Raw genomic sequence first — 22983 nt, 5'->3', positions numbered from 1 at the left:
TCCGTGTTAGAAATGTGTCTCACATAAAGGAAACCACTGACTGCCATTGCGCTCACACAGTACTGCAGGGAGACACAACCACTCTGCTTCCAGAAACACACGGCACTGTTCAGAGGTTTTCATCTTTAAATTTAATTAAAGAAAAATGTCTCATAGTGATTACGCATGTCTGACTTCCAACTTCTTTAAACAGCACAAGCCTATGCAGTCAAATGTAGAAATAGAGCTCAGAATTTTATTTTAAAAAGAAAAAAAAAAAAGCTTCAAAGTGTGAGGTCCTATTAAAAAAGTGTCTGCTCACTTGTAAACGGAATAAAAATGTTAAGAAGACGATTTAAAAAGTTTTATACACCTTAAACAAAACCACTTTCCGTAAGCCATACAAGTAACATTACAGCATCATAAGAACAGCAAGAGCAGAAGAAAATGGCAGAGGAATCACACAACATGACTTACTGAAGTAACTTATTTACAGTGAATTTTAATAGCTTGACATTTTTATTGCTCTGATGGTAGTATGTTGACAAGTAAACATAGTAAACTGTCATAGTGGGACACTAATATGTGTATATTTACAGTTTTGCATACAGTGGTTTTTTGTATCTATCAAGAAAAGTACAGGGAATTTTTTTTCCCCAGTCAACACCACTCTAGATTTTAGCAAAAAAGTTCTCTGTTTTTCAAGTTACTCATCTACAACTGTCCACACTTCTTAGACTTGCCTGTGCACGTTCTAAAATGCATCTTTCCTCCTCTGATGGTAAAAGAACTTCACAAAAAGCAGGTGGGGAATTGGAGGTAAGAGCTCATCATCTTTAATGCTCCTCACATACAAAAACTTTCTAATTAGAAAAACAAACAAACAGGCATTTCATACATACAAGTTAAAAAGGAAAGCGTCAACATGTTTATTTGAGGAACTGAACACTGATTAGACAGGTGATATTCCTGTAAGAGCTTTATAAAAATTGCTGCAAACTCTCACTATATATTTCTACTAGTTCCCTTTTCTCCTTTCTTGCTACACGTTTTCATTTTGTTGAAACCAGTCAAGGCACTGTCTTCACCATTTCTATTACACTTTGCTCACATCAATCTGTTACATTACTACACGTGCTTCCTCCAATTAACAAGTATCCTCTATAAACAGGCTTACCATTTCGTGCTCATTTTTTACTGTCGAAAACGAGTTCTCCATCTTACGAGACATAAACTATCTGTCGGATGTTTTTATATTAAAGCAAAGAATAGCCTAGGCTAAAGAGAACCTGTAGACAGACAAGTTCACAGCAGCATTTACAGTTGCTTTCATGTTTAAATGAGCTATTAAACCTGTCTTTCAGATGCAAATGTAATACTGCATGCTGTTTTTGTATTTTAATGCAAATTTATCTTCCTATTAAAACATGGAGCTTGCTGTAAACTTCTTTTTCAGCTCTCATACTCCACTAGTTGCTTTATGGCCACGTTTTTAAGTGCCTATTAAAACATAAGAGGAAAAGACCATTTCATGGTTTGAATACAATTAATAATTTAGGACAAAGTAAAAGCGTATAGAATTTATGTACTTGAAATGTAAACTTTGAAAATAAATACTCTGTGCTTCAGTGGGAAACTCAGGGTGTTCCCTGTGCTTGGCACAGCATTTCGCTGACACAAGACAGATCAGTCGAAAAACTCTCAACTCCACCCATGGTATCAGCACAGACTCAGCACAGGACTGCTGCTCACAGTGAGACGGAGGGCTGCTCAGCACTCAGCACTGGCAGTTACTGAAACTCTCGCTTGCCTCTTTCTTCTCTTGGTTAGAAAAAGAAACACTTTGAAAATATGGTCACATAAAAGCAAAAATTAAGAATCTGCTGAGATTTCTTGAGTTTCTCACAGAGACAATAGCTAACAAAGTTCTGGCACAACTGTAATAAACTTCTATTGTTCTCTCCAGCTAAGCTCCCTTCACTTATATCACATGCACCTATTTCTAAGGGAGATTGTCTGTGCTATGTCAATTTTGCTTTTCACTGTTTCTTTCTGCCATTAAGTATTTTCTCTGCTTCCAGTTAACACTCATCCTAAAAAATAAAATAAAATAAAATGGAGAGAATACTTTGCATGGTTCTATGACAGAAATCTGAATTGCAAGGTATAGCTCAAGTTAAATTCACACAACACTGCAGTTCATTCATTAAATTAAATTACAAATTCAATTGATCAGTTATTCATTACCAATCTACTGGTCCAACAAAATCTCTGCACTAACCATACAGATTTCAGAGCCTGAAGCATCAGCCTGAGGTCAGGAAGCACTGGAATGGGACACTCAGCTGTACAGTTAGAAGAGCAAGACATTTGATTCCAAGTAACAACTTACATAAAACTGGCCTTCTGTAAACACTGGGTACTGGGTATCTGGCCTGTTACAGCTATTAGAATGTAATGACTTTACTAATACTGTATTTTAACACAATATTGCACACTGAAGAGATGCAGATACATTCAGAGGAAGTTCTAAGTCAGTCTGAAACTAGAAAGCAACCTGTGACACTGCAAGGAGTTAAGCTGATGCAAAGAAATGCCTGCAGACATTTATGATTATATTCATCACAACTTACAGATAATCAGTTATCTGGTATTTTTTTCCTCTTATTTCTAGTTAGGAAGGGGGGGTGGGGGGGGGGGAGAGAAGGGGCAAACAATGCATTGTCATTTGCTTCTTTCTTTCATTTGCTATGAACAAATGGTCTTGCTTAGGCCAGCCATTACACTAAGTTTTTCTATAGTCACTTCCCTTCCTGACATCAGGCAAACAGGGAGGAGTCCAAAAATGCTTCTGAATTCCACAAGGTATTTGTGGCTCTTCAGACTGTTCCTGAATGCCAAAATATACATGTGGGCCCATTCAGCTGATCTATTCCTCCCATCAGCACATTCCGAAATACTGCTCTGATTTAAGCAAAATTTATTTCTGCTAGAAAGGGCTGCCATATCATTTAACTGTTAAAATGCTGAAGTACTTTTGTGCTATAAAAATATTCAGTTACTTCAACTTTCATTTGGCTGTTGCCAATTCTTCTCCTTAGTAACGACTCTCTGCAGTTACAATACACACTTTTTCCTACTCCGAAAACAAAACAGAACAACCCACAGAAACTGACTTCCAGATATTCTAAATGTAAAAAGTGGGCTTTGGGATGTTTTGCTAATAGCAGCTGCCATTTCCCCATAAATGTAATTTTTTCAAAAGATGAACAGTATATAAGGTTCCCATTTCAGGTGCCACAAATAACACCTGAAGTAGTTAAAAGACAAACAAACAAAATGCTACACATTTTTCATCCATTTACTAAACAAAAGTGCAACTGAGCCCTACACATCTGACACTATGTACAAACTCATTATGGCTTTACCATAAAAACAGTACGTGAATGGGTCCATACAGTCAGAGGGATGGTAACAAATGTAATGAATAAAACTATGTCAAACTGTTGGTAATAGAACAAGAGCTATCTTACATTCTGTAAACCTTGGCATACCACACTTTACATTATGCAAAGAGTCAATATTTACAAATCTATAGTGGGTAAAAGAATTAACCCCCTAATGTAAATGATGATTTTGCAAAGTGCAGGACAAAACCAGTGCTGTTAATTGCAAGTCCTATGCAAGCAAGTGACACTAAAATCTTTACTACTAGACGCTTACCTGGACATTTCTACTGAGGATTTATGGGAATGCAACGTTTAGAATGAAATACAGTATGACACAGCATCAGGGTGCATGTTTGAGGATATATGCTAAATGTAGAAATTAATAAGGCAGCATGCTCAGAACGAGTTTAAGCAGCACTGATGTCAGATTCCTAGTGGCAACTATATCAGTTTTTGTTAATGTTAAAAATTCAGAGTGCAACACAGAAGCCTCATTTAACATTTAAAAAAATGTGCAAATTGTTGTCAAACAAAAAATAACATCGCAAGGAAGATACTCTACTGAAGAACATCTTTTCAATCACAGCAAAGTAGACCATCTTCTTTCCAAAATCATCTACAAGGCACTAAGGGTAGAAAATGACAGGTAACATGAAAGACCAAATGCAGTTCCTCAGTCAGGTCGAAATATGGGATATTTTGGTAAGAACTCTATTAATATTACCTGTTGAAGAAGGGAAAAGACAAGAACAGAACACAGTAATCAACAACTTCAAATCTTCAGCATAACTTTCCATGCAACACTAGCTGTTTGTAGGATTAAACTTGTCCAAGATTATTTTATAGGGAAACTTTATCCAGAGAACAGAAGATTCAGGATTTTGAAATACACAACTTATCAACACTTGACTTTTTGGGGGTGATTCTCTCTTTGAGCCTAAGCAGTCTTCATTGTTATACATGAAAGTGGATGAGAGAATAGTAGGATAACAGGAATGTTTGAAATTCCACTTTCCTAAAGGAATATCTTGGTTAAATCTTTTATCAGATCAGGAGCCAGGATTAAAATAAATAAATAAAAATCCATGGTCTCATTAAAAAAAAAAAAAAAAAAAAAAAAAAGCAAACAAAACACTACTATAAAAAAATGCAATATTTCTGTACCAAAATGCTGACCCAAAAATAACTATAAAAAGCAAAAGGATAAGAGCTAAAGAACTATGGGCTGCTGGGAGAATCACACTAGGGCACTGAAACCCAGTGGGCCTTCCTTGCTATCAGTCACTGATCAAAGCGTACAGGTAGTGCAAACACAGAATTGTTATGAATGGAAAACAAGTTCAGCAGTGACAATTTCTCAATGTTAATATATGACATAGCCACTCTTTAAAACTGGCCTTCACAGGTGTATATCAAACAACTGCTGTTTTTTATGAGAGCTTATTCAGATTGGTTAAAGTCTGGTAAGTTAACAGATTTCACTATAAAATAAAGGGCGTTGAATACCAAACAAATAACAGGAATAATACTTACATATTCCATCATATTGCTAGTTTCGCATTTCCTTTTACTCAGCTTCCAGTGCAAACCAAGCTAAGAAAGTAATTATCATGGGATTAACACATACTACTACATTATTTTGATAACTAATGTAACAAGCATAAGCAATCAAACCACTTGGATCTGCAACACTTCAGACAGTGAAATTTAACTTCTACAAAGTACAGAATTATAATGAGACAGTAAAATTCCTACATGCCAGTTATGCAGAAGAACCATAAAAGTGAAGAAAACAAGCACTCCAACTTCTCTTACCTTATGATATAGTCTGTTATTTTCCCATTCTAATAACTTCTGAATTGATCTTCTAGTCTAAAAAATTAAGTCAAAACTGTATTATGAATGGTTCAGTAGCCAGCTTCATCCAGAAGAACCTCATTATTGCATTCCTGGACTAAGAATCACTCACATAAATCAGTTTTATAGAAGTACAACCAAGCAATTGAACAATTGTAAATGGGAAGTTGAAGTGATAGGACTTCTGTTCCTCAGCATCAGAAAACAAACAAACAAACAAGAAACCACAACGCTCAAAACTGGACACATTCTACTTTTTCTACAAGGGCCCTTAAAATATGATTCAATTACAGTCTTCATTCTGATATAATAAATGGTTTACAATGGTTTACATCTACAAAGAGCTTCCACAATACTTAGAATACTCCATAAGATCATGGCAACCATTAAAAAACGAAGGTGAAACCCTGGATAGGAGATACGTCTGCTTCCTTACACCTATAAAGGGGATCTTATTTTGAAGAAAGCAACCCACTTCAGGAAGTAAGAAGAATTTTACTGACTGTGGGAGAAGGAAGTATTTTTGAAGTTTCAACTATTTTTCCCCTGCTGTCCCAGGAGGAGCACTGTGACAACCTACTCCGCTTCCTGCGCGATGTTCCACGCAGGTATTTTGTTCACAAACTTAATAATGGTTGATGAGCTACATTACCTCATTAAAAAAAAAAAAGCAAAGATATCGAATCCTGAGTCAAACACTTAATGATGGAGAGTCCACTAACTCTTTGCAAATTATTCCAGTGATGAAGCTGTCCTCAGAATTAAAAAGTCCACGTTGTTTCTTGCACTGTTTAAATTTCAGATTCCAGTTTCTGGATCTTGCCATTTTTTTTCTTTTTTTTTTCCCTAAATGAACATACATGGACTGGCTAGGACAGAGTTAAATTCGTCACTGCAGCCTGCAGAGTGCTGCACTCTAGATCTAATGACTCAGTGTTGGTAGCATAGCAGTGTTGCAGCTCTGGCTGAACAGTGCTTGCACAGCATCACGGACCTCTGTTCCTAACTTTACCTCCCGCAGGTACGGGCAAGAGGTTGGGAGAGCTGCCCCAGTTTGACCAAAGGGCTACATTACACCATGCTCACAACAAAACTGGGGCTGTCATGGCCCAGTTGATGGGAGGTAGGGAGTCTTTGCACCTCTTGGGTTTTTCTCCTCTTTTTTTCCCGTTCATTTATTAACTTTTATTGTGACCTGAGGTTTTTCTTGCTTTTGCTCTTCAAATTCTGTCCAGTCCTGTTGGAGACTAAGTGAGCAAAGGGCTGCTGTGTGCTCAGGTACTGGATGGCTCAGTCCTCCACAAGAGACCAAGAACGACCGTATACTTTTGGTTCTCAGAGTGACCAAATCACACACACACATTCATGTACACACTTTATACATTTGAGAAAATAGCACAGGGATATTAAATATGTTTTTAAAACTGCAAATATTCCATCTCTATGTATCAAGTGTATTCTTCTGACTGCTCTTCATAGAAGTAACACAGTAAAGCATGCCAAATAAATAACAGTTCAGAAACATTATAGTATCTATTAGAGATAATAATAATACAAATTGTCTGCTTGCAAAAAATTGTGTGAGAGGAGGGAAGAAAAATACTCACTCTAGTTCAGGCAACTTTTGAGGATCAACATCTCAGTCCGTGCTCACTAATTCAGTTTTTACAGCTTTAAATATCCTGGAAATGTAGGTTCTCCTATATAACACTTTCTTCTTTGAACTGAGATAAGATTAGCTACACCGTTGTCTATCAATTCAATTGGCAATTTGGTATCATTTGCTTCATTAAGAAATGTTTTCTTCTATTCTCCAAGGAGTGGAAAATTGAATTAGCTTTTAAATGTGAGATAAAGAAAAGGGCTTTGGAATGGAGATGATGCTATTCAACATTACTTAATGCTACCAGAAATTGCAAAATCAAGAAAATAAGACAAACAAAAAATGTACTTACTCTTTTGTTAAGACACACTACAGGCCACAGGCTACAGCCCAGTGTGCAGCAGCAGCACAGACAGCCACAAATCAGCCATTTTACATTGACAGGAAGATTCTTTCTTAAACAGGTATTCACACGACTGATGCTGGTCTTGAATTCTTCTGGGGCAACCTGTAACAGAAGTGCTGAACTTCAGTGGAATGCCATTACAGACGTATTTTCTCAAGAATTGCCTTTATAGATTAAAATGTAAATGCAACATATTTCATTATGCAACATGACCCCATCTTCCAAAACACCGGTCACACAGGGAGCATGAAAAGTCATTTTCCTGTAACAAATTCATTTATGGTGTGAGCTTTGCAAAAATTTGCGTTAAAAAGCCCAGTGCAGCCTAGATGAACAGCCTCATCCATATTTATTATACCACAGAGCAATAAGCTTGATAACATAGTGGTCCCTAACAAGGCTAAGAAGTGGAACGCAGCAGTGCAACATCCTGGCTACACTGACCACAAAAAAAGGAATAAAAGAAGGAAAAAAAAGAAAAAAAAAAGAAGGAATAAAATGAAATTAAAAAAAGAAGAATGATGGCTATCTTGTTTCCAAGTGAATAAGGAGTAACAGGTTGTTACTTCCTAGTAAAAACACTATTGTGTGTCACATTAAAGAAGGATGATATGTCCAGTTTACTTTCATACCAAGTCTACACTGTGCCTGGGTGAGGGTGGGCTGCTGTCCACAAACCAATTCCTGACACAGCCCACACAGTCATGGGGCTGCAACTTTACCTGTGGCTTCTTCCGAAGCTGGGAAGCCCAGAAAGGCAGCAATTGGATTACATCCAAGGCTAAGAAATGCACCTTGTACATGATTTTTAGTAAAGCCTAGCTGCTGAAACACATCTTCTTTAAGTACACTCAGCCCACTATTTCTTAAAGTATTATTGCCTACTCACATGCTCCAAACCCACCATCTCCCTACAGTACCTAAATAACGAGTGGGGATCCATGCACTGTCTTACAGCTAACTTGACTCCAGGATGGCACTCTTAACTGTAACAAAGCCCAGGGTTGGACACAAAGCAGAACAGTGAGATCCAACTTCAACAGACCTGAACAGCCAGGGATAACAACTTTAACATAACAATAATAAAAAATCTTTCCTTCCTACTTGCCATGTTGAAGAAGCCCCTGCCTAGAGCTGGTCTGGATACCAAGTTATTGAACGCCTACATAAGCCTTCCAACCATCAAGCCTGACTGTTCATTTGATTCCACAAACAAGGAGGGAACAAAGGCGTTAATTGGCAGTGCCTCCTTGCTCTGAAGAGGTGAACCCAGCAGCCAGGAAGCAGCATCAACCTGGTTCTGCCACCTCCGCCTATCACAAGAGCTAATTAGATTAAAGCACTGCAGGAAAGGGAGTAAACACACAGAGCATCTGTTTCCTGGCCATTCAGATCACCACGCAGTACAGTCAGGGGTCATCTGGGTCTGTATGCTAGCCAGACCTACAGTGAACATCAGTTAACAGTGTGAGCATTTTATAGCAGGAATGAATAACTACACAGCAACCACTTATTCTGCAATTATACAGACTGCCTTTGTTTCCTCAGTATAGAAAAGTCAATCTTGTACTTCTTTCTACACGTACAAATGAAGCAAGTCCAAAAGCTTTTTTTTCGACTAAATGGCACATCTACATTTAAGTATATTTTACAATAAATATCCCAGTTAAAAAAAGAATTAAAAAAATAAAAAAGAAACAGCATTGGGATGTTTTTAATGAAGAAGAGAAAAAAATTACATTGTGATGTGGAAAATTAGCCTGTGCTTTCAAGCATTCAAAACGGAAAGCTTTGCAAATCTCTGCCAGTGGCAGCTCTTATATTTAGGAAACCCCAAATATTTGATGCATGTGAGTAAGACCACTTCATGTCCACTATGGGAGCAAGACTGGTAGTGAAGTGTGACAGGACTGGTTGTGTAACAGGAGTACAGGAGTTCAGCTTCTGCAATCAGACGTGATTCAGAGCGAATCGAACTCACATGCACGAACAAACCACAGCTCACAATGCTCAAGGAAGTTCACATGCAAATATGTTCTTAGCATTCATATGTACAAAAACGAGACCATCTTCAGTGAGTCTTCTGAAATTCATACATGTATCAGCCTATCTATTTATTTGAAAGGTAATAATCTATTTTTTCTTGACTCCATTAGTACTCGTGATATGAAGTCCACTAAGGAAAGAGAATGGTTCCTTTTGTATCACTCACAAAGTTCACTGGACCTTGACAACAGCACATCTCACCCCCAGACACAGCTGTGCACTACTGTAGACACGGGATCTGCAGCCTAGAGTTCTCTGTATATCATGAACAAACTTTATAACCATAATTGATATCTTCCAACACAAAAGAAGTCAACTAGATTCTTTGACCACTGGTCCCATCGTCAAACAGCACGAAGCTGCATTAGAAGAACATATATGCTGTCATGAGCACAGCACTGCACATGGTAGTCTAGAAACAAATTCTGGGTGCCAAGAAACACAGATTTCTACCTGGGCTATTTTCAGATTAGCACAGCACAGCTACTAGCTGCTAACACACCAACTACTTCTGTAAAGGCGTATCTCCTCACTGCAGCACAAGATGAAACTACTGAAGACTTCTTCAGCCAACTCAAACTGCTGGATGCATTTCTCCATTGCAGACACCTCATCACGAAAAATACTTCTGTCAGTCAGTGGCATCTTCATTTGAAGCTAAACTCATCAGGGACCAAGATAAGCCTCATTGTGCGATAAAAAGAAGCAAAACCAGTTTGTTCCTTTTGGTTTACAGCTCAGTCTTGTTACAGTGACAAAGAATGACAAATAAAATGACATTGTTCTTATTTAGTAAGAAAATGATTTTAGAATAAAACAGTTACAAAAGAATGTTGCTGATTTTTGGACATAATTTTAAATCCTGTCTTTTATGCAGATAAAGATACTGAAAAGTTAATAGAAAATGCCTAAGTATTTAGAACAATTCAGAGCATCTCCTGAGCAAAGAAAGCTCACTAACAGATTTGAGCAGTTTCGGAATGTTGCTTGTAGAATTTCTGAGTCTCAAAAAGAATGAGATAAACACATAGCTCCTGGCTGTGCAGTACACCTTGTAAAGAGATACTGGCTCCTTTTAGGTCTCCAAGGGGGGAAAAAAGGACATAAAAGGGAAGGAGGGAGTGTTATAATATTTTACAACAGGATGTAAGAGAATCTGCAAACACAGGAAGAGAGCAAGCGCCCAGCAGGCCTGATCTTTCTCCTTCAATCATGATCACAAACCCTATCAATCACACACTGCAATGGGATCACAATAGCAACAGCCCATTTTATGGCTTACATTTCCCTGCACTGCACAGTAATCTCTGCATGAGATCCTGATTGTTTGAGGTCCAGGGCAGGAAACTCCACTTTTTTTCCTTAAGGCCCACTGGCCCCATCACTATCTTGTCACCTGGAGCACTGCTTGCTATTGAACAATTCCTCATGGGAAGTTTTTATAAGCCAGGTTTAAAATTCTTTGCAGCAAAGGAATCGCTTAAACTTTTAGCACCAGAAGTTCTACTTCGTTTCAGAATAGCTACCAACAGAGCTGCCTTAAAGCCCATTTTAAATGTCTGTTTTGAAAGAACAACCCTATAAAACCATAGCATGCAGAATTTGAATTTAGCCAGAATTTAAATTAAAACCAATTACTACAAGCTAATTACTGCCCCTTTATTTTGTAAATCAAATCTTTTCTTACAAAATTTTGTTGCAAACACTCCCGAAAGCTAAGCTCTGTATTTATACACCAGCTGATACTTGCTTCTTATCCTGCAAGATAAAGGGCAAGTCAATCGAGTGGAATTAACTAGAGCCAATATCTGACCTGATATTTTCCGTATTGTTTTATTGCCTATGCTATATCCTCAAACATTCGCAACCAGTTAAGTATTTAAGATGTTCTCACATGCATCTTAGCTCTAAACTAATTTACAACTGCTTGAGAATCTGCAGAAATGAGGAGGAAGAAGAAGAGAAGTGGATAAAGAAGGATATTTCATATTAAAAAGATAATAAAGAATAAAATTAGTGCAAGGCTCACTATAGCCATTATGCAGATGAAAACCAAACTGAGGGTCAGGAAACTTTATAAATTCCCAAGGACTACACAGAGCATAAATCTAAAAAGTTAGTGATTGCATCCTTTGTTTAAAAGCCTAAATCCTCATCCTGAATTTCTTAGAAGAAAAACAGCATAATGGAGAAGTCTATCAACCCCACGTAACGGCTTCATCTTTTAGACTCCACTAGCAAAGGAATTATATTACTAGCATCAATTCACAGTGGTCAACAAAGTCATTAAGCTTAATATTACATGGACACTCTCCAAGTATGACAACCATCCAGTGATGGCTTTAATGCAGTCTTACAGTAAACATTTTTTATAGAAAACGGTTAATATAAACAGCCACCACACTATTCATAAATGGATTTCATAAAAAGGAAAGAAGAAGAAGAAAGATCTTCATGTGGTACATCGGCAGACCACAAAGCCTGATGTGAATTATTAATCAGGGTATTTGAAGAACACTTACTGGAAAAATCTGAGTTTTCATTTTCAGCAGCGGTAAAGGTGATGGACTGCCACAACCAGAGCAAGCAGCAGATTATTCATCTCTGGCACTTTATGAAAGCATTAAAAACTCAACAAGCCACAGCTGTGGCTTTTACCACCTTTCACAAGCATGTGTGGCAAGCATTAAGAAGGATTTGTTTACTATCTCATCTGATTGGTGAAAGTTGGATTTATTTTCAAAGTCATTTTCCTCAAAACCCATCAATCCACACATGGAAAAAAAAAAAGTACCTGGATTATCAAAATTCCCAACATAAGCAGTGCTCCTGTAGGCACCAAGTCGACACTCACGTGTCAGGTAAAAGAACATTCTCTCTTTTCACTCTTTGCTAAATTAAATCCAAGCAGTAAACCGAAGTTTAAATTAAACTTTTGCTCCTGTAAACTCAGATCCTGTAATAACATCAATTTCTCACTCTTTATTTAATAGGAAATCAAGCAAGTGGGAAATGTGACAGGCATTAAGGTTCATATTAAAATGAATATGTTTTGGGGTGGGGTAGTGGTTGTTTTTTTTTAAAATATATTTTCTTACAGAAAACGACCACTTAATGTTATCTGTTCACATATCTTATCTGTTCACAGAACAGAAAAGCATTCCGTGGCTTTTAGTGATCTGAAAGAGCTTTACAGAAAATAAACTTCAGACATGCAAAGCAGTGAGATGCAAGTTGTGTTACTGCACATCAGGCACTGTTAAGTCAATGAGCCTTCCTTTTTTGCCAGTGAGATCCTGAAACAAGGCCAGACTTTACAGGTTGTCTTTTAACAACCAAATTAGCAGCTTGACCAGCCAACAAGTGGACTGCTGTCAAAAATGCTGGGCAGATTCACCACAAGCACTTTGTTCGTTATGCTCGGAGGAGAAAAATCCCAGATGGGTTTGGCAGAACCAGGATGGCTCCAGAGGGAGGAACCTCCACAGGCCTCAGCTGCATTCGGCACATTGCAAAAACAGCGACTGCAGGAGGCTGGGGAGACTGGGAGGCTGCAGCCAGGTGGGATGTCCTTAGAGAAAGCAGCAAGAGCCAAGTACCTTTGTCTCACAAACTCTGGAAGAGATACGCAAGGGGATGACAAAATGAAGGACGAGAAAAGCACTGAGTACTAAAACAGCTGAATGAAAAGAACTGGGGAAAAAAGCCTAAGACACAACCAAACAAACAAACAAAACCAAACCAGAATTATGAAAAGAATTTAAAAGTCAACAACTTTGCTACAAGTTTTCAATAATAAATAAATACAAACGAATACTTATTAAATTGCATTTAGCAACACAACAAGACTCAGAGAAACGATGAGACTTTCCCAACAAATTTTCAGAATGACACAATTACTGAATTTCAGGAGAAGTTCTAAGAAAACCTACTTCACTCGCAGACTGGATACCATGTTTAATGCCTTTAAGCTTCAGATAAATAAATTCTCTTCTAGAGATCTGCCTAAAAATAAACTCAACGCTTGACAGACATATTGAAAAATGAGGTCTAGTGCCTGAAATAGTTTAATTTGCACAGGATGTAGCACAAACTGCAGGCACCTCTGAAGCAAGGGAGTGCAAGTCTTGCTTTTACACAGATTGCCTACGTGAGAACAGTATCATGGTGTGCTTAGAATGTCAATAAAGACTACAGTCATTGCAAACTATCTTTGCTGTAGGGACTGGTCTTCGACCAGCTATTTCATGAAGGACAGAGTTAATTTAGCAGCCTTCAGCGCAGTGCTGGCCTGCAACCAGTTGTGTTGGATTCATAGGCATATATTTGTAACACAAAAACCACTGGAGGCACTGGAGCTTTCCATTTAAAAGAACAGTTTAATCTCACACTTACCTTCCCTGTCAGAACAGAGGGAAATTCTGTATCAAACTTGTTGCTCAAGCCAAACCTTGAAAACAAAAGAGACAAACAAAATATATTCCACCTAACTTATTTTGTTTCCCTTAATAAAAAATGCAATAGATGCTTTTTTTTATAAAAAAGGAAAACTATTTCTTTTGCCTTTACATGTACATTGTTTTATAAGCTTTCAAACCATTTTTATATAAGCTCTTCTGTATTATTCATAAGACAAAAAGAGAAATATAGCTTGTTGCTTTACTTCAATACCTTCAAGCCACTAAAAGCAGAAAAAAATATTTTACAATTGGATAGCAGTAATTTCAATTTTTTCTTTCTTAAAGAAAAAAACAAGAGCCTGCATGTATTAGCTAATCTTTCCATTGCTGTTTTTCTTACTCATGCAATTTATTCACATGCAACAAATAAAGCTATTTATAAGGAAACCATTCATTGCTTTGGAAAATTTATAACCATACAATTCTTAAAAACTGCTTTGATCTGAGTTAAACTACCTCATGCAAACATGTAAGGGCCCACATATGGAGTGCTTTCAAGCAACCACGAGCTTTAGAAAACTGTCTTAGCTAACACGGTGCCTGGTGGCTCCTGTCAGTGAAGCCTTTACTTTGCCAGCAGCAAATCTTCAGCACAACCAGCAGAGCCTACAGGCAGCGATGTGTTTTCTGGAATTTAGATGCTCTGCTTGAAAACCCATGTTGCTCCGAGCTCCAAATCTACTGAACCAACTGCCCATGTCAAGGAGCTACTTGTGTAGGCCAGCAGGATGCTGAAAGTACAGCTGACTTTGTTGTATTTAAAGCATACACGTAGGCAAGAAATTAACAAAACCCCAATGTTAAGCCCACGAGTTTCTGTGAAATAAAATGTTATGATCTTCTGTCCTCTCCATCTCATCTGAATTCTAACCTTTGCAATTCAGTAATAAAACAACAGCAACTGGTCCCTCAGCTCCAGTGTCTATTCAAAGAAGGTTTCCTGTAAAGCTTGTGAAGTTAAATACACTGCACACCAAGTTCTGCCAGCCCTGATAAACCATTTCCTGAATATTTGTGTTGAAACAAACAGAAAACAAAAGAATCACAGCCAGAAAGATGAGCATGTATATTTGGTATTGTAATATTTACCCTAGAAACAAACCCTTCTGGGCAGAGAGCATTCCTCTGAACCAACACCGAAACGTTCTTCGCTGGCCACCCAAACGAACACTGACACTGCCCAAGAGTAAGCGCCTCCACTGCACAGCACGCAGCCCACGTGCACCCACAGATAACTCAGCTACCCAAACCCAGCGATGGCACTTGCTTAGCAGTACAGACAAGTGAAAAATAAACTTGAAGGGTGAGAGGAGCATTAAAATCTGTGCTGCTCTCAGAAATCCAGTCAGCTAATCAAGATGTCTGTCAGCAATGCTGGCGTCAAGTTCTTCGGTTGCTAACTTAAGTCAGAGCCTTGGCACCTGTGAAAACCAGCATGTTAGCACACTATTTGTGTAAATATTACAAAACCACCAAAGATTAGACCTTCACCGAGCTGTCTCTCAACCTTTGTCTCTTCAGCTATCCTAAGCACTATGACCAATTGCCACTTGTTTGTGTTTCCTTCAACAGATTTTCATTGGAAATCCTCTACAAGTGAATGTGAGTGAACAGGACAGCAGCACAGCATTGGCTACAGCGTATCTGAGTCAATTGGAAAGCCATGATGATAAATCACTGCTATATATACAAGAAGTAAACACAGTATGATTTTAAGCAAACTAAGAAGTAGCTGATATAAACACATTTTCATTTTCTGACAATGTAACCTGCAGGCCAGTCTCCACATTCTGTAACTTCTCTTTTTTATGATGAAATTTTCCAAGTTGGTCTTTTCAGTCTTAAAAGCTAACAAACAAAAAACCAGAAAAGACTAACAGCCCTACAAAACCCAGGTGAGCCTGTTTTGAGGAACACTGACTCTTTTATTGAAAAACTACATGAAAAAATCACAAACCTTTAGCAACCAAGCAATGTAATTAACTTATCATAAACGAGCTACTGGAAAGCAGGGCTGTAGAGATGGGGAAGGGACTAGCGGGGACAGTGTGTGAGGAGCAGCTGAGGTCCCTGGGTCTGCTGGGCCCAGGGGAGCTGAGCAGAGCCCTTACAGCAGCTGCAGCTCTCACAGGGAGCGGAGGGCAGCGCTGAGCCCTGCTCTCTGTGACAGCAGTGGGGCCCAAGGGAACGGCATGGAGCTGTGTCAGGGGAAAGGCAGGGGGTCAGGGAATGGGTCTGCACCACAGGGTGGTGGGCATGGAACATTCCCAGGGCAGTGGGCACGGCCCTGAGCTGCTGGAGTTCAAGAAGCATCTGGATAATGCTCTCAGACTGTGTGGTCCTGTGTGCAGCCAGGGGTTGGACTCAATGATCCTTACGGGTCCCTTCCAACGTGAGATATTCTGTGATGCTATGGAATTATTTATCCACATCACAGACTAGAACTGCTCTAATGGTGCCAAAGACCCATCCAGATCACAACACTGATTCTCACAGCAGCAGCAGCAAATGCCCAGAGAATGGCAGAAGGAAAAAGCCTGCAAACTTTACATACTATTACCCCAGAATTCTCTTCGGACCTTCAACAGTTTGTAGTTCAAAAACTTCCTGAGCCACAGGCAGCATCTTTTATCTCACTGCTCACATCTACTCGTTACAATTCCCATTGTACTCCTGATTTCCCAAGAAAATAAAACAAATGAGTGCTTTTTGGTTTAGAACTGTTAAGAACTTGACAAGAGCACAGTGTAAGTTATTGAATTAAATCTGAAGGCTGATGATGTCTTTGAAACATATTTAGAAAACCAGAACTTGTATTAGTTGCTGTAACAGTCCACTCAGATTTAATGTGACCATGGCTGCCATTAGTTCGAATGGCTGAAGGAGTTCCAGAGGCTTCGGCTATGCTGCAAACAGAACCGTGCCACGCTGTAACACTGCGTGCAGCCAGCAGCACTGTGGCCTTCAGCAGTTTCACAGAGACATCTCCAGGGGTTGCTGTCCTCCCACTGAGTCACCATGGAGCGACACCATGGAGTTCAGAAAGATTAAAACCTTTTTAGATGAGTTACACTCAAGAAACAACAAATAGTTGTTTCTGGTAATAATTCTGGTTAAAGTTCTGGTTAAAGCAGAATGCCACAGAATTCTACAGCTGTGTAAGCACTTTCAAAAAAGCGCTGAAGCGTTATTAAAAACTTCATGTAAAAAAAGTTAAGACCTGAACTTTTAACTAAGAAATAGCCTAGTCCTTCCAAAATAAATTAATTCATAGCAATAATTGATCTAACATGATTTTGCCTCCACTATCCTGTAAAACCCAGTATGCTTTAAAAATAGCTGTGCAAAATAAACTGCAGTATCAGTCCGTTCAATTACTTCAAACATCAATTGGTGGTCACTTATTTCTGAGCACTTTCAGTGTAAAGTGTGCAAGGTCTAACATTTAGAAATTCACATGAAGTCACTCACACACTTTAGCTGGAATTTTCTCTCTGGATGACATACCTGTAAAAGCAAGGAAGCATTGCCTAATGGACACCAACACTGGAACAGAACAAGGATTACCTCAGTTTCTGTTCTCTCTCGTTCCTTGTTTTAAAGTATGGCACAGCAGAAGCCCCATCATCTCATTTTCCCCATTTGTAAAGTGGAGGGAATGCAATTTCCCAGAGGCGGATGTAGTAAATAAAAGCTCATACATTAAAGCCTGAAAGTTCTGAATCATCATCTGTAGATCCTAGCTGCAGTAGGACCACATTATAGATTTCTTTACAAAGCATTATCAGAAATGAGTTCTCCTGTCCCCATAACTGGAACAGAAACATTTTGAAAAGCACTTACATCTAGAACAGACATATTTACAGATTCTTGAACTTTTTCCTTTTGACTTCAATAGTCTTTCATTCTTGCTTAACCCAGTACTGTGTTTATAGGTAGTCATCAGTCTTATAAGGCCATGCAAGCTAGCCAGCTCTCTCGTGACAGGTTCTCCAGTTTCCTTTTTGCATGGCTCATTTCCCCACACCTAATCCAGTGTAAGTTTAACCTATCTGGAACATATGAACTTGGGTCACCAGACGCTTCCTCTGCAGAGGCACCACCTCAGCTCTGTTCAATGTCACTGAATAAAGAAAGCACTCATCAACAGTCCTGAGTTGAAATTTCTTTCTAGTCTATGACCCTTTCCTATGAAGCCTGTGAAGATGAACTACTAAGGGGCATCCCTCCTCGTGGATAACGTTTTGGAGAACTAACTTATTGAGAACTAGCGGTAGGCTGAAGTCATTTGCAATTTTAAATACACAGAAGATGTACAGATGGGAGTAATAGAAGACAACTAAATATCTTCTTTCTTCACAACTGAGAGCACCTGTCCTTTCCCTGACAATAGGCTTTTCATCAGCACCTGTATCCTAGGTCCCTCAGGCACTCCTAAAGGAAACATCATGGAAGAACAAAAGTTAGCTTGTATCCAACACTAGAAAGTTCACAGACCTGAGCAGGAGTCACAAGCAGAACGCTAAGGGCAAAAAGAGGCTCAATGTCTCACTTCACTGCCTCACGTGCCTCAGTACATCAGAAAAACTGAAACTCCTCGGTTAGTTTCCTGCAGTGTTTTTGGAAGTTACTGTTGTTGCTTTGACTCAGTTTTCATTCAAGATGTTTATGATGAGATACTTCAATACATCATCAGAGTAACACTAACTTACATAGTGAAACAGAAAACCCCCTTACATGGAATTCCAGAAGAAAAAAAAAAGGTGTTCACCAAGTTATAGTGATTTCTCTGCACTAAAATTTTAAAGCTTACTTAAAACTAAGTGGGTTGTTAACTTTCCTAAAACGAGGATCTTCTACAGTGAGTGTTGAACAAGATGAGCATGAACTCTGCTACCTGCTTTCCTAAATGCTCCTCCAGTGAGAAATGAAACAAATACAATTTATTCAATCACTCTTCCCATGCACAGGGGTGAAAGGTTAGCAAACAGTCAGTAGAAAAAGCAAGATCCTGCTAAAAAGATTCCTGGAATTTACTTTTAGTATGGCTGGACACTGCAGGGTAACTCTGTTAGGGTCAGCCACTCACTGACAAGGTCATAACAACTCTTATGCAAGAAACTAACATGTATTTTTAATCTGCTAAAATGAAAATGTTTGAGAGGACTGTACGTGAAAAGCTGGACCAGAAAATGACCCTAGAATTAGAAAATATCCTTCTCTAAGTAAGTATTCAAGCAAGCCATTGTCAGGTGAGGAACAGAAAATATGTGAAACAAAATAATAGATGGTTTGTTTTAAAAATAAATGCTTTTCTTTTTTCTCCTTTTTTCTTTACTTAAATGGAGTTTCTGACTTCTGTCAGGACAGAAGTTTTTATTAGCAACGTTCCAGACAGGTTCAGAAAACAAACACAAGTCTTAAGGCATGACATGTCTCACATCAATAAGTAGAACAGGCTGCTTCTGAAGCCTGCTGATTCCAAAAGATGCAGCATCTGTGTGAAAGTGGAAAAATTTCAGAGCTGATGCACACCAATAAAAAATCTATTGGAAGCCAAATATTGTCTCATTTATTAAAGAGGTTAGGATTGTTTACTGTAGCATCCAGAGCCCATTTACATTTCATTGATAGCATCCACTGATTGTTTTTATTAGTATAGAGAGATTTTGAGGAACTGTCAGGAACTGATAAAAGAAAAGCTGTTTTGTACCATCAGACAGGCATAGTTGATTCAGGAAGGAAGTTGGGAGGAGTGGAAGAAAAGGAAAATAAGGCAGGTAGGAATTCAGGCCAGGTACTTACATGGGCAGTATTCTAGCTCACCATTCCCACATCATTTACAGTTATTGCTTTCTTTTGATGTAGACATCACTGGCTGACAGCTCTTGGAGGTGTTCCTGCCTATCTCCAAAAGATGCTGAAGCCACAAAGGAACCTTAAGGAACATTCCTAATACACTGAAAGCCTCAGAGCAAACAAAGCAAAGTATGTGATGGTTTTTTTTTTCAGTTCTGAGCTTAAAAACAGACAGCTAATAAAGCGGGCATATGCTACTCTGGTCATTTCACATAAGCTACATCTCTCCTTCACACAGGCCACATGCTGTGTGGGCTCAGGACAGCAGGCACACTGCGGTGCAGCGCAGCAGCCACCCATGGCACCAGCTCAGCAAACTGCTTCAGACTTACATGGCAGACACAGCAACTCCAACATTAGTTCTCCTAGGATGAGAGCTTTCCTCACCCAGTGCCTTTGCTGCAGAAAGCTAGATCACACTGCACCTATTCAACAGAGAGAAACGTGCGATCTTTTATGCAATCCAGATGGACCCAAGGCAACACAAGCTCGATGGATCTCTGCAGTATCAAAGTTTCAGTACCACCCTTCTCGCTATATAAACGAGCGCAACCACTAACAACTCGGTACGAGTGCACTCTGTTGTGCTAATTCCTCACTTGCTGGAGCGGGGATATTAAAAAAAAAACAAGAAAGTAAAGCCAAATGGCCATTCCACATTGACGTCAAACGGGCAGCAAACACCGCGCCTCGCGATGCACTGCAACGAGGAAAACGCTTAAACCGAGCACAACTCGGGAGAAAGTTTGGGGTCGGCGAATGACAGCGCGGCCGCCCGCGGCCCCCGGCAGCGCGGCTCAGCGCCGGGCCTCCCCGGCCCCGCCGTGCCAGCGACCGCGGCGGTGAGGCCGTGCGACGGACAGCGGCTGACCGCAGCTCCGCTCTGCAGGCGCGCAGCGCGCGCGGGGCCGCCGCGGGACCTCAACGCCGGCCGCTCGCTCACCGGCGGGATCGCCCCGAGCCGCGGCAGCCCTCGGGGGCCGGCGCCTTCCTCCCGAACGGCCGCCCCTCGGCGAAGGGCGGCGCGGGGCCGCCGCGGCGGCAGGGAGGCGCGCTGCCCCTCGCTGCCCCCAGAGCTCAGACCCTCGCTCCCGCCCCGCAGCCCCGCTCCTTACACGGTGATGTGCCCGGCGCCCCGCACCACCACGGGATCCGGCGCGTCGCGGGGCCGCGGCAGCTCCTGGCTCCGCACCACGGGCTCAGGCTCGGACGACTCCTCCTCCTCCTCGTCTTCTTCTTCTTCTTCCTCCTCCTCCTCCAGCTCATAGATCGTGTCGAAATCCGCCATGTTGGGGAGCAGCACGCTCATCTCAACCCCACCCCCGACGCGGCTTCGCCGCGCGTCTGCGCAGTGCGCAGGGAGGGGGCGGAGCGCCGCGGGCCAGGGGCGGAGAGAGGCGGGTGCGCGTGCGCACTGTGCGTGAGGGTGCGCGTGGTCGCGCTGCTTGCGGCCGCTACCGCCGCCGCCGCGTACCGGAGCGGTGCTGTGGCGGTTCCTCGGCGCGTGTCTCGCGCCTCTTCGTTTCCCGCCCTTTCCAGGGACGCGAGGCGCTGCTGAGGAGAGTGCAGCGCGCTGCGCTGACTCCTGACCCCTGCTTCAAGTGTACTTCTGCGGGGTTTCTTTTAGTAAAAACAACAGAGATCAGGCTTTTTCCTCCTGCCCCTTCGTTTTCAGCTGTCTGCTTACCTGTTGTTGCCTCGCAGCGCTCGCAGGTTTGTTGGTTGGGGGCTGAGGTGCAGCGGGCTGAGCTCCGTAGGCAGGCAGTTTTCCCGAGGCTTGGTTGCCTGTTTTTCTTTTTTTTGGTTGGTTGGTTTCTGGTTTTTGGATCATTCTGGAAATCGATCCCCGTGCAGAATAATGGGGTGTTGAGAGGAAAAGGAGTGCTCTGGAGAAGAGCTCTCAGGAGGGTTCTGGGGCTGGCAGCCACCTGCCATAGTAGACACACAGTTCTGAGAGATTTATTTGTTTTTGGTTTTGTTTTTTAAGAGTATGTATTGCAAAGGGACTTGGTGTGTCACAAAGAAGAGAGCTCGCCGTGTATGTCCTTTACCTGCAAAAAAAGAAGGAAAAAGATTTCTGTTCCCATCAGCTGTTCTTGGGAAAAGCTTCCCTCATAAATTGTCTTCAGTATTTTTCAGGGCTTTCTGGACATCAGCAAAAAGATAATGATTTTGGATTTGGATTTGATTTTGGATCTCTTCACTGCCTCTGCATGCAGAAGTGCATGAGGTACAGATCAGCAGTGCTGTGTGCTGCGCCTCGTGTGTGCAGCTGCAGCTAGAGCAAGTCCTGATGTGAGGAAAAACTGTAACTGGGAGAAAATGGCTCTACAAAGAAATGGAGTTGTGTGTTCTGTGCTGATCGAATGGGTCTGTCAAAGTGATTTACTACAGAAAAAGTAAATGGGGCAGAACACTCCTCCCTGACACTGATCAGGTTAAAAAAGATGTTTAGAAACAAGTTGAGAAAGTGAAAATAATTCTACAACTGGCAATCTAATTTTTTTTCTATTCATCTTCTATTGTGTATGCAAGATTACTAATTGTAATCCTTGGGAAGAAGGTCTGGAAACCACTGAAGTAAAGGTTTATACAGGTTACTAATAATGTGCCAGCTTTTATTTTGTTGTCATCTAAATGGAGTGTCTGCCTTCACTGAACTGAAGGTCAAAGACTTACAACTTTCAATCATGACTGAGTTTGCACTATAAGAAATTACAGGCTTGGTGCGTGCATCAACTCCACAGATTTTAATAATTATTGTTGTCGTTCTTGGCAGCTTTGGTGAATTGTCCAGGAAGAAGGTAATGATGTGTAAAATATAACTGCAGGGGATGTAACAGGGGGTCCTGTGCAGCATTTCCTATGGAAAAGAGCTGGGCACAGGCACTTGAGTTCAAGGCTGTTTGCTGTTGCTGAGCAGAAGTTGGACAGTCCAGGAAGCATTTTGGAGTAATCCATGGAGTAGATTAAAATGCTGTCTTATTTTATTAGGGAAGCATTTTCCAGCACTATATCTGTTGAATGCTTTAAAACAACAACAACAACAAAAAGCCCGTGTGCTGGGGTGCTAGTGACTTCTCTTACCTTCCAATCTGATTTTTGCACTTTCTCTTGTATCAAGAGAGGAAGGTGGAGTATATGGTCCTATCTGAGCACAGAGTTCACATCATAATTAAAGAATAGGTTGTAGCAGTAAGCAGTAGCTCTGTGTTGGAATGCATATAGAAATGTCCAAACACAAACCTTAAATATAAAAACTGGTCTGGCTGTGCTAGAGCCATCATCTTTCTGTGAGAGTCTGGACAGGATTCACACGCGTGA

At 40.5% G+C, this 22983-nt stretch overlaps 1 protein-coding gene across 1 annotated transcript; it reads right to left on the bottom strand.

Annotated features, from left to right (window-relative positions):
• Positions 1-116: 116 nt before the first annotated feature.
• CHIC1 (cysteine rich hydrophobic domain 1) lies at positions 117-20989 on the bottom strand. Its single transcript, XM_042876683.1, has 6 exons — positions 20775-20989; positions 13736-13790; positions 7241-7396; positions 5244-5300; positions 4962-5021; positions 117-4152 (listed from the first exon to the last, which is right to left on the bottom strand). The coding sequence occupies exons 1-6, from the start codon at positions 20966-20968 to the stop codon at positions 4102-4104; spliced, it is 573 nt and encodes a 190-aa protein (XP_042732617.1). The 5' UTR covers positions 20969-20989; the 3' UTR covers positions 117-4101.
• Between the last annotated feature and the right edge of the window lie 1994 nt (positions 20990-22983).

This window comes from Lagopus leucura, unplaced genomic scaffold (genome assembly GCF_019238085.1).
Source record: "Lagopus leucura isolate 7727_CA_CO unplaced genomic scaffold, USGS_WTPT01 Super-Scaffold_100016, whole genome shotgun sequence".
In the NCBI taxonomy this organism is placed as follows: domain Eukaryota; kingdom Metazoa; phylum Chordata; class Aves; order Galliformes; family Phasianidae; genus Lagopus; species Lagopus leucura.
Note: the sequence above shows the minus strand (reverse complement) of the source record. Positions and strands in the feature narration are given on the sequence as shown.